At 39.4% G+C, this 16,840-nt stretch overlaps 1 protein-coding gene across 13 annotated transcripts in view; it reads right to left on the bottom strand.

Annotated features, from left to right (window-relative positions):
• The window catches only part of WNK2 (WNK lysine deficient protein kinase 2), a 266,333-nt gene that overhangs the window by 59,468 nt on the left and 190,025 nt on the right, over positions 1-16,840 (bottom strand). For 11 of the 13 annotated variants that reach the window (XM_056524329.1, XM_056524323.1, XM_056524326.1 and 8 more), the window contains 8 exons: positions 16,108-16,304; positions 12,075-12,218; positions 11,085-11,240; positions 7,672-8,169; positions 5,917-6,192; positions 5,762-5,811; positions 1,914-2,079; positions 970-1,086 (listed from right to left, as the gene is read on the bottom strand). In XM_056524329.1, the coding sequence (XP_056380304.1) occupies positions 970-1,086; positions 1,914-2,079; positions 5,762-5,811; positions 5,917-6,192; positions 7,672-8,169; positions 11,085-11,240; positions 12,075-12,218; positions 16,108-16,304 (1,604 nt within the window). The remainder of the gene's footprint in view (positions 1-969; positions 1,087-1,913; positions 2,080-5,761; positions 5,812-5,916; positions 6,193-7,671; positions 8,170-11,084; positions 11,241-12,074; positions 12,219-16,107; positions 16,305-16,840) is intronic. The other 2 variants (XM_056524324.1, XM_056524331.1) reach the window with 2 other exon arrangements.

The following is a 16,840-nucleotide window of genomic DNA, read 5'->3' on the forward strand; positions in this document are numbered from 1 at the left end:
ACGTATTCACCTCTGCTTTATGAAATAAACATTTATTCTCTGTTCTCAAAGGGGTATTCCGGTGTAAATTATTATTTTATTTTTTTTAAAATCAACTGGTGCCAGAAAGTTAAACATATTTGTAAATATTTGCCTTCGAGCGCCACACTTCCTGCGCCTATGCTGAGACCCAGCTCCCTGTGCTCACGCTGAACGGTGAGTGCACCTACGTTTTTCTTTATTGAATATTTGTAAATTACAAATTTTTTTTTTTTTTTTTTAAACTTTACCCTTCCAGTACTTATTAGGACAGTTCCTGACACAGATGTCAGCAGAGAGCACTGTGGACAAGGCAAAAGAGAAATTAAAAAAAATAATTTCCTCTGTAGCATACAGCTGCTAATAAGTACTGAAAGGATTGAGATTTTTAAATAGAAGTAATTTACAAATCTGTTTAACTTTCTGGGACCAGTTCATAAAAAAAAAAAAAAAAAAAAAAAATTCCACCGGAGTACCCCTTTATGAGGAAGGACATTGCCAGATACCTCTGAATAAAACATACTTCTTCCTACCAACACCTGCTGTGTAAGGGTGTCACACTATTACCAGAATCTGTTGAGTCAGGATCCATACCTGAAAAGACCTGGAGGGTTGGGGGGGGGGGGGGGGGAGAGATGCACTGGGATGCTTCTTTTGAAAACTCTTAGTAGAACCCCTTAGATCTAGGGTTGGCCAATGTATATTTTTTGATATATATACCATGGACTTGTGTCAATGGTATCTAGTAAATGAGAGCTGAGCTGCAGTACGGTGCTGTCTGCTTGAGCCTTTATTTCTGTATATGTCAGGCACACAGCCGATTGCCTCCTTCACAATAAAGACACATTACCAAGAAGGTACACTTACCAAGATGGACAGGCACACTACTGCAGATATACTATTTCTATGCTTTCTCTTAGTCATATTAATCTCACATATTACATCATTTACCATGTATGTAGCAATCTCCTCTGGTGCATCACCATCCAAGTCAAATTTAAAGGTCACCATTTTATGGTTGTGTGTTTCCAGTTGACACTCCACCATTTTGTCTCCAGTGTTGCACACCTATTGAAAGAACCCAGAAAATATAAAAGCCATAATGCCAGGAGAGACATCAACCAATATACTGTAAAATCCCACTACTGGGCAACTGTGTATAAAAGATGAAAAGTAATCACGTGGAAATTATGACCATTTTTACAAGTAAAGTGGTCCCTCGTGTAACAAGGATCCTCCTGGAACAAAATTAATATTGTATCTATATGGAAAACTGCTAATCTGTTCCAAAGCCTCCAATAGGTCATCCACAAATTTGAAAAAAATGAAGATTAAAGAAAAATGACAAGATAACCAATACCGATAAAGCAAGTCCTTACATATGGTCAGAAATAGCTGCTAGAAGCTATAAATCACTTTAGACAGAGAGCAAAAGCTTCTTGGGGGTTCCTGTGCAGTACACATATGCCCAGATTTATCAGATTGTGTGAGAGAAAAAGTGGAGCGGATTTCCCACACCAACCAATCACAGCTCAGCTTTCACTTTACCAGAGCTTGTTAGCTGAGCTGTGATTGGCTGCTGGGGGAAAAAAAAAATCACTCCACTTTTTTTCTATTACACAGTTTGTAAATCTGGGCCTATAGTGTAATTACCAGTGAAATGGCCTCTCTGATTGGTTGGATCTTCCAGACATTAACATGAGCCACCGATCCACAGTGCTTCTGGCATTGTATGTTGAGTATGGTTTAAAGTTAAAATGTTCCAGAAAAGACCATTGTATGTTGAAAATATTCTAACAGGAGGATATATGGTTTATTGGTTTATTTCCCAAACAATGTTTATCTACACTCTGCCATACAGGGTTCTTATTTCATTTTACAAGGCATGATCTTACATTAAGAATGGTCAGTTTGGGTTTATTGGTCTTTTCTTGTCGAGAGCGAGTACGAGATGACCGCCGGTGGTGTTTCCTTGCTGGTTTTCCATCTTGTTTACCACCACCATGGACGCCCTCATAGTCACTCATTTCTTTACCAGATGCTGCATCAGAACCTATATAACTGTAAGAGAAGACATAATGGAGAACAAAAAAAGAATTCAATATATTCAATATTAACATTTAAAGGAGAACTCCAGAATATAAAAATTGTCCCTCATACTGCCGGCAGTAAAAAAAAATAAAGATGTACATGTACCTTCCTCCGCTCCCCCGGGGCCTCCGGTAACTGGCTCCGGTTCCCGCCGCGATCCTCTTCCTGGTTGCTGGTGGTCAGAGTCATACTGCACTCAGCCAATCACCGGCTGCAGCGAAGTCCCGACTCGGCCGGCGTTAGGCTGAGCGGCAGTGTGACGTTTTCAGCCCCGGCAGCAGGTGCCGGTGTAGTGAAGAATTTTGTGTCTTGAAGTGTTCTCACACTGCCGATCAGCCTATCGCCGGCCGAGTGGGGACTGCACTGCGGCCGGTGATTGGCTGAGTGCAGTATGACTCGCCGACCACCAGCAACCAGGAAGAGGATCACGGCGGAGACCAGAGCCGGTTACCGGAGGCCCTGGGGAAGCGAAGGAAGGTATGTACATCTTTATTTTTTATTTTTTTTACTGCCGGCATTATGGGGGACAATTTTTATATTCTGGAGTTCTCCTTTAAGGAAGGCAAACAAGAAGACTTTTAAAATGTTACTTCTAAGCGGAGATAGGACTACTTAATGTTTTAGCCCATGCACTATTTGTAGATGCCGCTGATCTTCCCTGTTTTGACTGAAGTGTGTCATGGAAACTGTGTGGATTAAGATCATCAACTACATAAACCTTCACAAATTTCCAAAAATACTGAAAAGTATGTAGGCTCAAAAACTGAAACAAACCCAGAATCCATCCTTACACATAGTCTTAATCAGAGTTGACCATGAAGTCCTCCCTATATTACAGGCCATAATTTGGTAATGTGCATGTAACCAAATCCGTGTACTGTGCTATTAAATTATTATTTAGCAATTTTGCTACTAAATGTCACACTACCTCTCAAATTGCTGTTCACTGCCTGTTAGGGGAATTCAGTCTCTAGCAGCAGAGATCAGGGTGGAACGCAGGAAGTTGGGGCAGGACTTAGCATGTGCTATGTGCAAGAGAGTCTGGACTACACTGCTCAAAAAACTAAAGGGATAAAGATAACACATCCTAGATCTGAATGAATGAACTAATATGAAATACTTTCGTCTTTACATAGTTGAATGTGCTGACAATAAAATCACACAAAAATTATCAATGGAAATCAAATTTATCAACCCATGGAGGTCTGGATATGGAGTCACACTCAAAATCAAAGTGGAAAACCACACTACAGGCTGATCCAACTTTGATGTAATGTCCTTAAAACAAGTCAAAATGAGGCTCAGTAGTGTGTGTGGCCTCCACGTGCCCGTATGACCACCCTACAATGCCTGGGCATGCTCCTGATGAGGTGGCGGATGGTCTCCTGAGGGATGTCCTCCCAGACCTGGACAGTCTGTGGTGCAATGTGGCATTGGTGGATGGAGCGAGACATGAGGTCCCAGATGTGCTCAATTGGATTCAGGTCTGGGGAACGGGCGGGCCAGTCCATAGCATCAATGCCTTCCTCTTGCAGGAACTGCTGACACACTCCAGCCACATGATGTCTAGCATTGTCTTGCATTAGGTGGAACCCAGGGCCAACCGCACCAGCATATGGTCTCACATATTCTGTTTTGGTATCACAGTTTCTGACTATTTGAGAGGACACATGCACATTTGTGACCTGCTGGAGATCATTTTACAGGGCTCTGGTAGTGCTCCTCCTGCTCCTCCTTGCACAAAGGCAGAGGTAGCGATCCTCCTGCTCGGTTGTTGCCCTCCTACGGCCACCTCCATGTCTTCTGATGTACTGGCCTGTCTCCTGGTAGCGCCTCCATGCTCTGGACACTACGCTGACAAACACAGCAAATCTTCTTGCCACAGCTCGCATTGATGTGCCATCCTGGATGAGCTGCACTACCTGAGCCACTTGTGTGGGTTGTAGACTATGTCTCATGCTACCACGAGAGTGAAAGTACCACCAGCATTCAAAAGTGATAAACATCAGCCAGGAAGCATAGGGACTGAGAAGTGGTCAGTGGTCACCACCTGCAGAACCACTCCTTTATTGGAGGTGTCTTCCTATATATATATATATATATATATTAAATATATATATTAAATATATATTAAATATATATATTAAATATATATATATATATATATATTAAATATATATATATATATTAAATATATATATATATATATTAAATATATATATATATATATTAAATATATATATATATTAAATATATATATATATATATATATATATATTAAATATATATATATATATATATTAAATATATATATATTAAATATATATATATTAAATATATATATTTAATATATATATATATATATATATATATATATATATATATATATATATATATATATATAGAACTCAATGTGTGTGTGTATTTTCCAGCATCACATCCAAACGGCTAAAGATATCAACATGAAACTTGGCACACGTTACTAATATGTCAACAACAAACATAGGATAGGTGATTTAGTCCTTACTCACCCCCATTTGCCAGGGTCGGGGTTTTTGTTTAAATTCCCATACAAGTCTATGGGAAATACATGTTACTGCATAACTTCCAAATGGCTGGAGATATTTTGATAATACTTGGCCACATGTTACTTATATGTCCACTTAAAATATAGGATAGTTAATTTAACCCTTAACTACCCCCCATTTGTGAGGGTCGGGGTTTTTCTTTAAAGTCCCATGCAAATCTATGGGAAATGTTTGTTCCCACAACTTCTGTACGGCTGGCTATATTTAAATAAAACCTGGTACACATATTACTTATGTCAAATTAAAATATATGATAGTTGAATTAACCCTTATTTACACCTTTATATAAAAGATGGGTTTTTATTTCAAGTGCCATGCAAGTATATAGGACTTCCGTTACCTTACTCCACAAGCTCTGCATCTCCTCGTGAATTTGTGAAATGGGGTGTAACTTGCAAGCCGGACTGACCAAGACATGCCCACTGTTTAAGCCCCAACCCTTTTATTATCTACCCTTTTTGTGCTTCGGTCTGGCTTGCAAATCACTCCCAGTCTCACAAAGCCGCATCCCCTTTAATTTCAGCCTACAATATCTTCATCACAAGTCAGTCCCATCTGAGGTAGGGATATGGGGGACAGGATATGGGGGACAAGATATGGGGGACAGAATATGAAATCAAAAGATTCCTGCTTTGTTGATTTTCCTCCCCAACAAGGATTAGTAAGGGAAAAAAAATGGGCAATGCCGGGTACTCAGCTAGTTGGCTATAATTTCAACCTGTTGTCTGTTCCATTTGCACAACAGTATGTGTAGTGACCTCACAGAAGTGTGACTGACTTGGAGTTACATTGCGTTGTTTAAGTGTTCCCTTTATTTTTTTGAGCAGTGCATATCAATGCATTCCTGCTGGAACCACTAATGGCTTTGGCTCAAAACACAACCAAAACCAGTATGACATAAAAAAAAAAAAAATGCTGTATGAAAAACTACCCTTATAGACATGGTAAGCACCAGTAGCAGAGTTCAGCATGAGCAATCTGGGATTTGTCCACCCCTGTTCTATTATAACTAATATTGTGAACAGAACGAGTTTAAAAAGGTGCCTGATTTAGAAAACACTTACTTGTCACAGCTCTGACTGGAGGTTGGCAGATTCTCTTGTAACAAAGTTTCCTAAAAAATGATAGAAAAAGGATAAAAAGGCAAACCCTGACTTTCTAAGACAGCGTACACTCAAGTCTATGTAGTTTCTGATTAAAAATGTAAAAATGTAAGCACCTCTTGACTGGATTCAGTGTACGACCGGATGGCATTGGCCAGGTTATGAGGATCAGTAACCTGTGATAGGCCTGACCCTATATGCATACTTTGATTTTCAGCAAAAGTCATCTCCGTTGTGGCATGTGGGTATGATACTTGTGCAAGTGGATCTTGCCCCTGATGGGGTGGGGGAGTATCATTTGATAGATGCACAGGTGGTGATATCACTGAAGCAACAGGCATCATTGCTATAGGAGTGCCCAGTTCCACTGAATACTGCGGAAGACCAATGACCTGTACAATATAGGAGACCTCTTTAAACATTTACTTTAAAAACAGCCTGCTAAACAATTAGCAGGTATAAGAGAACATAAAAACAGCATAAAACACAAAAGTAACCTCTCTAAGGAACAACGTTAATTTTATACCTTACTGACCATTATACCAATCCCAAAAATTAAACCTCCTAAATGCGACCGTTTGGTAAGGTAACAGATCTTTAAAATGATGATGCAAAATGGAAATAAAAAGGATAGAAAAATAAAACGGACAAAAAGATCACACATGCTAGTCATCATAGCATAGGTATCTTTTTGGTAAGTAAAAAGAGGATGTTCGACCTAGAACCACATTCTTGACATGCACTTTTTAGTAAAGTGTCTGTCATGTATGTATAGTAGTGGTACATTTTGTCTCACTGATAGGTACACTTTTGTATAGGGCTTAAGCTGGTTATTTCAGGTCAGGAGAATAAAAAGGTTGGACATCTTTGAGCCACCATCTTCAAGATAAGTGGCACATTAGATGTTCATCTCTCTACCTTAACAAAAGTATTGCCTAATTGGGGAAAATCTGTTTTCTACTACCGGCCACTACTCATATGCACTATGAAGGACAAATGATTGAGGTTGGTGCCTAATGTATATTTCTAAAATCCATTCACAGGAGAAGGATGGAAAAACTTGTCTTTACTTTTAAAGACAAAATTAGCTCTTAAAGCTTAAAATTAGGCTGGCAACAAGCACTTGATCTCAAGTCTACAAAAACCTCTCAGAATGGGCCTTTAGGAGACATTGGGGCTAAGAAAAAAAAGCACAAACTATAAATTTACCCCTATGTGCTTCTTTTGACCTTTCACGAATGCTACCATCATTCTTTTATTGGCTCCTCACCAAGCTCTTTAGTTGTATAATTTTCCTAGCTGTTAATTTTAGAATTACTACTGCCAGAGAGCCAAGTTAGGGAAACAAACCGAGCACATACAATACTGCTGAACATAAGTCTCCTATAGTGAACATCTAATATGGCCATAAAATGTACATCCAATAGTACCATGCCCGAATAGTACCATGCTGTGCCTAAATAAAACACAAAAGTAAAGATGCCCAAAATAGTAAAGTCTCCGGGGCAATAGTCCACAGCTAGACTACGGTACCAAGTGCTATAAAAATTTTGATAAAATAATTGTTACAGCTATCGACAAAATGTCCTACTACTGTACATTCTGATGCTTGTATCCACATCCCCATGTAATGTAAGCATGTAACACATATAACTGCCATGTTTTAAAAAGAACATGCCAGCATGTCCTTTCTGAAAAAAAAAAGGACATCCTATGTGTATGACATTGTTTTTCCTCTGTTATTTTGTGATCTCTCGGACCTACCGATTGTGTCCTTGCCCATGCCCCTGTATTCGAAAATAGTTGGGCAGCTCATATTGTTCTTTTAGTAGACACTAAACAGAAATTATAGGGATTTTACAATGTATTACCTGGTTCCCAGCCCCAGATGTAGTCTGATCAGGTGGATGGGTTATGCTCGGATGATGTGACTGAGGAAGAGGTGGATGGGGTTGCTGTGACACAGGCGGAACACTTTGTGAGTGATGAACCATAGGGACATCACTCTGAATGATCTGTTGAAAGGAGGCCTGGTACACCTGTGTTTGGGAATGCAGTGGCAGCGGTTGTGGGGTTGGTAATCCAGGCCCACCAGGGGGAGCCACCGTTAATAAAGGTACAGGAGCCACCTGTATGTTTGGCATAAGATTTGTCTCATAGGGTAGCACCAATTGCGGATTGACTATTTGCCCTGGTGGGAGCCCTGCGGGAGTCACAGGAAGGTTGGGCATAACCACACCTGAAGGGAAATACTGACAAGGAGCAGGCAGGGGAGTGATACAGACAGCAGGTAAGTCAGAGAGATTGGCAGGGAGGCTCTCGAGTCCTGTTAGAGGAGTAACTGCTGGAATGAGAGGATACGGAGGAAGCTGAAAAACAATGCACAAAACAAAAAAAAAACAATTATTGCACATATTCCATCATAACATAACTGTAATGATTACTGTGCGCTTCAATAAGAGCCAAGGCAGGGGCAGCTGATACATGGCACTTGGAAATGCAAAATTAACTCCTAATCTACTCACAATATACAGAAAAAGAGCACAAAAACCTCAAAAATAAAGTATAATGAACAGCTATACGAAAGATTACTGTTAGATAATTTAGATGCTTAGGGTCATTTATATACGTTATTAAAATTCTTTAGTCATTAGGGTAGGTTAGGGTCATACTTGTTAATAGTAGTTTGTGCAGCAATATCTTAAAATATTGTTTCTAAAACCATTCAACTGGAAAATAATGTCATGGTGCAGCTTGAGAAAAGACCAATTGTGCCATTTTTTACTACCAAAGCTTTTCTAATTGAAATCAATGAGGAAAGAAACGAAGCGTTTTAGGCCCAATCTGTTAAAATCTTTTAGCGCTCCAGTGTTTTATTGCATATAAATTGCAGACAAAACCATGATTAATTAATTATAAATAGAGGCTCTTGTGTATGGATTGTGTATGCCTATTTTAGCTGAGGTTGCAACTATGGGTTGTTTGCCATTTTTCTTTTTTTCTTTCCCTCTTATATGGCTGTCCTAATGCAGCCTATATTTCTTATGTTGCCTCCAACTTTGCCGAGACCGAGGGAGTGGAGTCTCATTACACTGACCCTTCTTTTAGTCCAAAGTGTAGCAGGTGAGAGATCAGTGACAAAAGGACTTTTGTCCACTAAATCACCCTGCAGAGTCTAAGTGTAATCCTATGAAAATATAAGCCTGCCTGTTGGATCTTATGAGCACTAGGTGAAGAAGATCAGTGTCAAGGTGCATCTCATAGGACACACTAGAGAATTTGCACACACAGCAAAGATCGTCAGGGGGATTTTAGAACTACAGATAAAGAGGATATAACTATATTACTGCTCTCCTGGTCTCTTTGGTTAGGGTAGAATTTCAGCAGCACACTCTGCAGGGACATAGGTGATGATGTATTCCTGTAGTGCACAAGAAGTCAGCCAAACCGGAAAGCATGTTATTTACTGCTGGTTAGCTGACCCAACTTCAATAATGAAACATAAGAATTCAGCTGAGCTGAGATGGAACAAATTACACTGCAGGAATACTGGTGGTTCAGGAGTAGTGGAGTTTAAGCTGCATCTTCCATTAGATCACCCGTGGGCCTTAAGGGAGCAGGGTTGAGGGGAGGCAGCACTTAAGGGATTAATAAAAATGATAAATCTGCATATAACTCATGCAGTTTTTGCTGCATATTTGTGACAGATGTGCATGAAGACAATTTCAACGTTTGTGGAATCACCCTAATGGGGTGTATTCAGTTTAAGTGCCTGTAAATTTGGCCCTGTGTGAGTTAGCAATATGTAAAAAAAAAAATACAGAGTGCTTCTTTAAAGGGGTACTCCACTGGCCAGTGTTCGGAACATTTAGTTCCGAACGCTGTGTGCACTCTACGGGGGTCGGCCACGCGTCCCCGTGACGTCATGCCCCCTCACTGCAAGTCTATGGGAGGGGGCGTGATGGCCACCACGCCCCCTCCCATAGAATTGCTTTGAGTGGGCATGGCCGACCCCAGCAGAGCGCACACAGCGTTCGGAGCAAAATTTTCAATGGCCAGTGGAGTACTCCTTTAAATATGTTTAGTAACATAAATGGCTACCAGTAAGTCTCTTCTGGCTCACCTGCAGTTGCCAATAAAGGTGGTTTAGGAGCTCAGAATGCAGACAAGAGTTTGTTCCTAAGCTCCCTCTTTTGAGTTTATCTTTTAAAGTGGCCCTGTCAGCAGTTAAAGCTGGTAAAAATAAAAGCCAATGGCATCAGGATTTTGGGAATTTGGGCCCAGGATAAGCTATTTAAATGTGGCTCGAGTGCCCAGAGGGCATTCCCCAGCACAGCACAGGCCCAGAACAAGCCTTTTTTAAATATTTAAATGAGGCTAGTGTCCAGGCCCGTACTGTGCTGGGAAACACCCTATGGGCACTTGAGCCTCATTTAAATATTAATAAAAAGGCTAAGAAGGTATTGTTGAATCCTGAGAAGCTCTCCTAGCAGAGGACTTATTTTTGGTGAACACAAGTCTGTTTAAGGCCACGTGCAGTGGTGACATGCATGCTGAATTTAATAGCGGTGTGTGTTATGTATGTATATCCTGTAACGCGGCCAAACTTACACTTTATTCACTTTGGCGCTATGCAAGCCAGGAGCACAGCATATTTATGAGCTATAAACTACCAACGTCTACTTCTACACTGGAGATGATTTTATACTTTCTTGCTTTACCTTTTACATGTTATTTGAGGTGTATAAAATGTCTTGGAAAATATTTCTACATAAATAAACGGTTATTTAAAAAAAAAAACTACCAACGTCACTGATGTTTGGTGGTGGCTTACTCCATTTTCCCCATTGAGAACACATGCATACTTTGCAAGACAGGCGTTCATGCGTGTTGGGAGGAGGGAGGTCAGGAGAAAACCATTGGCTGAAAGCTTTTGGCCACCATTAACCAATATTTTAAGGTTTTTGTATTACTGTTCCTCCAAACTAGTGATGTTACTGATAACATCACAAACAAATTAAAGTGCATTAGGCACACCATAAATATAGACAATAGTCACTGGATATGCTCAGAAAATAGACTTTGAGAAGGCACTTTTAGGTCTTGGAGACAATTATCTTTCTGTGCAATAATAAATAATAGTAAGAAGCATATAGCAAGAGCACATTGTTTATGAATCATTGAGCAAAGTTCATAAAACTAAATGCTTTCATAGTTCTACAAGTAGCAGATAATATAGAAGACAATCAAAGAAAGTTAAAAGAACAGATTCCAATGGTTGTACCTGTGATGCAGGTACCTGGTGCTGCTGCAATGGTACAGTGGAGATCTGTAGAGGTTTGAGTGGTGGCTGGTACTGTGGGTATGTATGGGAGGTAGGCTGCACTGGACAGACAGTATGCCCGGCTGGAATTTGCTGTAGGTGTTGAACTGGCTGCTGCTGGATAAAATGAAAAACACAGAAGTAGCTGAGGACTGACCTAAAACTATAGTACAGCAGTGAGCCCCCTGTTGGCTCTTAAAGGGTACTCCGCTGGAAAACTCATATATATATATATATATATATATATATATATATATATATATATATATATATATATATCTCAACTGGTGCCAGAAAGTTAAACAGATTTGTAAATAACTTCTATTTATAAATCTCAATCCTTCCATCATTTATTAGCTGCTATATGCTCTAAAGGAAATTATTTTTGAATTTCTTTTCAGTTTGGCCACAGTGCTCTCTGCTGACACCTCTTTCCATGTCAGGTACTGTCCAGAGCAGGAGAGGTTTGCTAAGGGAATTTGCTCCTTCTCTGGACAGTTCCTGACATGGACAGAGGTGTCAGCAGAGAGCACTTTGATCAGACAGAAAGGAAATTCAAAAAGAAAGAACTTCCTCTGTAGTATACAGCAGCTGATAACTACTTTACGGATTAAGATTTTTAAATAGAAAAATTACAAATCTGTTAAACTTTCTGGCACCAGTTGCCTTAAAACAAAATGTTTTCTAGCGGAGTACCCCTTTAATGCTGCCTCTCAATATATAAAAAGTATGTAACACAAAAATTGTACAACATTATATAAACTTTTTTTTTAAAGACATTTGTAAATTACTTCTATTTAAAAATCTTAATCCTTCCAGTACTTATCAGCTGCTGTATGCTAGAGAGAAAGTTCTTTTCTTTTTGAATTTCCTTTCTGTCTGACCACAGTGCTCTCTGCTTATGCACATTAGTTTATTTCCTTACTACTGTATTTAAAATTACTTTCTGACCTGGCTGGATAATACAGGTGCGGCAGGCCCAAACTGGAGAGATGCAACAGTGGTTGGCTGTGCAAAAGGGTAAGATGTGCTTGGGTCTTGGTAATGATGTTGTGGTAGTCCGGAGTGCAATGTAGGGGCACTACAAACACCATGCTGGAAAGAAAACAGAAAAATTAGTAATATGTTTAGCAATTCTTTTCTGGGTGCAGGACGCTGGGTGCAAACATAAAAACAGGTAGTTAAAGGGGTATTCCAGGAAAAAAAAAATTATATCAACTGTCTCCAGAACAAACAGATTGGTAAATTACTTCTATTAAAAAATCTCCAGGATTTTTTTTTATTTGACTATGCTACAGGGGCTGCACAGTTAGTGTAGTTCATAATATGGTGTCTGTACCTGTGTGTGACGGTTTTCTCACAATTCTTCTGAGATTCTTACCCCAATATTTATTTTTAACAGCATACAAAATGACTGTTGTCTCAGATTTTTCCCAGGTTGCAATGCGGCCGAGACCTGACTCACTAGTCAGCTGATGACAGGGAGCCTGTCTGCTTCAATGGGTGGAGCGATCGCTTTGTGGGAGAGAGATCAATCTGCAACTAATACAACAGCTGTAGGCACCCTGATTGAAAACCACAGGTCTTTTGAATGGATGCAGCTCATTTATGTTTCAATGGGTGGGGTGGCTGATGTATGGGAGGGAGGAAAATAGAATTATAGGATTTGTAGTCAAAAAAAGAAAAATCAAACAGGAAATACCAGTTCACAAAAATCCAGCCACAGTATTATGGTAATCTCACAACATAGCCATTTAGCCCCAAGACAAGTGCAGATCCTTTCTAAGCATGTCCATTACTGTCTGCCAGGTACGTACTGAAATCACCTTATGGTGGATAACCCCTTTAATCCTCCCAGTAATTATCAGCTGCTGAAGTTGAGTTGCTCTTTTGTCTGGCAACAGTGCTCTCTGCTGACCTCTCTGCTTGTCTCGGGAACTGCACAGAGTAGAAGAGGTTTGCTTCTATGCTGGACAATTCCCGAGACAGGTGTCATCAGAGGGCACTTAGAAAGAAAAGAACAACTCAACTTCAGCAGCTCATAAGTACTGAAAGGATTAAGATATTTTAATAGAAGTAATTTACAAATCTGTTTAACTTTTTGGAGCCAGTTGATTGATTGAGTGTAATATATATATATTTATTATAAACAAGTTTTTCCTGGATAACCCCTTTAATATTGCAGAAAAGGATAAAAATGGTAAAAAAACATGATGATTCACTACAAGATGGAAAATTGGAACCTTTTAAAAGGAAAAGACCCAAACACACAAAAATAAAATTGACCCTGGTGTAATTGAACCTTTTCTCCGAAGGAACTTTCCAGTCTTACAACATGAAGACCCTACCAAACAAACCTACACATTTTGGTGTCGGACTGACATTACTGAAGTCCACCAAAAGGAAACAGTTCTAAATTCTAAATTATACTTAGCATTTCCACATTTACCTACATTCTACAATATAATTGTATAAAAAATTCTTACTGGATGTCAACTGAAAATATCTAAAAATTTAAATAAAAAAAAAGAATAAAAGTGATTGGCTCCAAAAGAGATTGCCTTCTGCTGGCCATTTGGAGCCTACTTATTGTGTGAGGATGTGGGCTCACCGGAGGATCCTCAGTAGATAAAATGTTATTGATTATTAGTTTAGTAGTTCCTTTTAAATGTTCTTTAAGCAAGATAAAATTTAGGGTATTTGGACAAGCTTTAGTTTTTTTTCTTCCATGCCCACTATACCTACAACTCTACATTTCTCCATCATTATTAACACAGACCAGAAGTCAGTCAGAAACAAAATTCTAGATAACTGTACATTTGCTTTCTTCCATCTTTGTCTCTTTAAACATTTTCTAGCAAACTGGCAGATCGTGGAGGCTTGATGTCTTGGCACAGAAACCTTTAGCTGGAGAAACGGCAGGAGCCGAGGTTAATTTCCGCCTCTTGGAGAATGTTCTGTATCAACAGCTTAAAAATAGATTGTGGGACAGACACATGCATGAGCAGACAGGGCAAGCCTATCTGATGGATACTAAATATTCAGTGGCATATGATTTGAATAATTGAATATCTTTTCGGACAGACATCTGGAGACAGGAGATGACTGCACATGGCCAAATGTGATTAAAAGATCTGCTCAGTAAATGAGCCAATTAAACAACTCAAGACGAGAAGTGAGCAACCTTCAGCGGTGTAATGCATACGATGTGTGTTCCTTCCACTCTCTGCAAAGGGCAGGACATGCCTAACAGGCTGCAATCACAGGAAGAAATTATTGGCCGATAAAAAAGGACCAGGAGAGTGGTTTCTCTCCAAGAGACCACATTTTGATGCCTAATTTATTGGTTGCCTGTTTTTGCTGAACGAGCACTTTTTTTTAATTACTCCTCTCAATCAAACCGCCTAGGTTATTGCTTCATGCAGAGCGGAAATGAGACAGACAGGAGGGTTTCGCAGCATTGCATGTGTAATCAGATTCAGCTTTAGCAGGGATCATACGGAATAACCATTTTTGCTCTTATACCTCTTTCCACTCAAACGCATAACAGGCTTTTTAGGGAACAAATTAAAGGAAAATTTGATTTGTAAGCATGATAATTAAGGAAGGTCGAGGAGAAGGTGTAGTCTTGGTATTTAAGACAAGGGTCACTACAGATCAGGCAAAAGTATACAAGTAGGGATCTTGGTTATTTCTTAGAAAGACATAGAAAATTAAGAAAACCTCATCTGACCTACCACACCAAAGCAATTACTTTCACAGTCTTCTGTGGGAGAGTTTAACTTCCAGCTTGAATTGTACTTTTCTTTGACATCTCCAGGAAGTGGTATAAAATAGTGGCTTGGTTTCCCAAGGTTGGACAATTCTTGATCACTCAACACTGATGACAATGGCACTCTGGAAGAGGTCTCCCTAGTCTTCTGGTTCATAATAACCTTTAGTAGCTCATGGAGACAGAAAATATCTAAACTCTGCCTGTGCTCTCTGTGAAGAGGCAAAGATTTAGGGTGTTTCCCAAGATGATATAAACTAATACTAGTAGTAAGAGTAGATGACCTCTGTTGTGGTCTACTTTTGGGAAATGATGCTTGGTAAGGGTCAAAGTTCTCATTCGTAGCTTTCATTGACCCAGATGGTTTGACTCTTTTAGTATCTAATGGATATTCAGCAGACATCAAATCCATCAATTCTGTCCTCATACTAGGGGTCACAACAGAATCACTATGTCTGCGATGTGTGGAACATGAATGAGGAGTCACAAGAAGCAAGTTTTGGTCAATAATGTGTCTTCTGCTCTGACGAATGTCACCTGTACAGATGTCAATGTTTGAGAAGTTGCGCTCACAAAGAAGTGGACTATCCGTAAACTGCTTTGGATGTCCAACATTAGGGCATTTTAAGCACCTGCCAAAGTCTGATGTTTCAACAACTGAAATACTACATCTTCTTTGACTTTCGCTGTAACCCACATAGGGCTTACTAAACCATTCTTTTAATAAAAAATCTTGAGTGCTACGCAATGTGTGTTGCTGAGTCCCAAAACAAACAACAACATTGAATTAAATACAAAAAAAACAAACAAAAACAAAACAAAGCATCAATAACATCTTAAAAGGGGTATTTCAGCAAAAAGCATTTCAATGGCAAATTGCATAACTTCCCTGCTTCAACTGCTTACAATTTCTCTGACCACCTCTAGTGGCAACAAAAAGGTGGTGGCCAGAAAAGAGAAAAGATGATAGGACAACCTCTTTAACACTTACACACTGGAACAGAGTACCCTGGTCCCTCTAGCTGCACAACTGTAGAAGTGGTGTAGCTTTGTGGTAATGGGATCGCATTCCCAATTCTAGTGATCGGTGGAGGTACCGATATTAAAATCCTCCCTCGTCTGGCATTTATCAACTATCCAGCATAAAGGTGATACATTCTTTTGGCTGGAATACACCTTTTCTTCCTTACATAATATAAAAATCGCACTTACTGCTGCAGCTTGCTGGTACTGCCCCAGCTGATGTTGAGGGCTCTGTGATACCTGTCCCTCGATGATGGGTGGGCTGTATACTCGCTGGACCGCAGAGGGTAGAGAGTCTGGCAGAGAGGAGTAAATTACACTTTGCTGACTGCTTTGTGAGTCCGAATAGACTGTAGACCCCTGACCACTGTCAAATGTGCTGTCAGCTGTCAAACCAAAGCCAGATAAAAAGCAAAAAAATTACATGCTGTCAAAATAAAAGACAAAACTAAATAAAAAAACAAGGAATAGATAAATAAAAATAAGCAAATCATTAGATTTATTTTAAGCTTAACAATATGTACGTTTAGGAAAAGTTTTTGCCATAACCATACACATACATTCAAAATAGGGTCTTTAGTATCAAAAGGGTGGCTGTCAACAGCAACCAGGCTTTTTTTTTCATTATTATTTTTAAACTAGTTGAGGTGGGTATCATCTTTAATACCCAGGGTGGTACATGTACATAAATATCATCACAATACACAAAAAATAAAAAAAATCATGTTGAAAAAAATAATACCACACATGTAAGAGACTTCTAACCTGTAAAGTCGGTCTTTTCTCTCGCTTTTATTACAGTAGTGTACGGTTGCTCCCTTGTTGGGTACTTTGGTTGTTATAATGAAGTTAATCTCTATTTTCCCTGGGTGTGGGAGTCCATGGCTGCTGTTTTTTTCCCCTTTTGTTTCTTATTTGGAAT

Source organism: Hyla sarda, chromosome 6 (genome assembly GCF_029499605.1).
Source record: "Hyla sarda isolate aHylSar1 chromosome 6, aHylSar1.hap1, whole genome shotgun sequence".
Classification (NCBI taxonomy): domain Eukaryota; kingdom Metazoa; phylum Chordata; class Amphibia; order Anura; family Hylidae; genus Hyla; species Hyla sarda.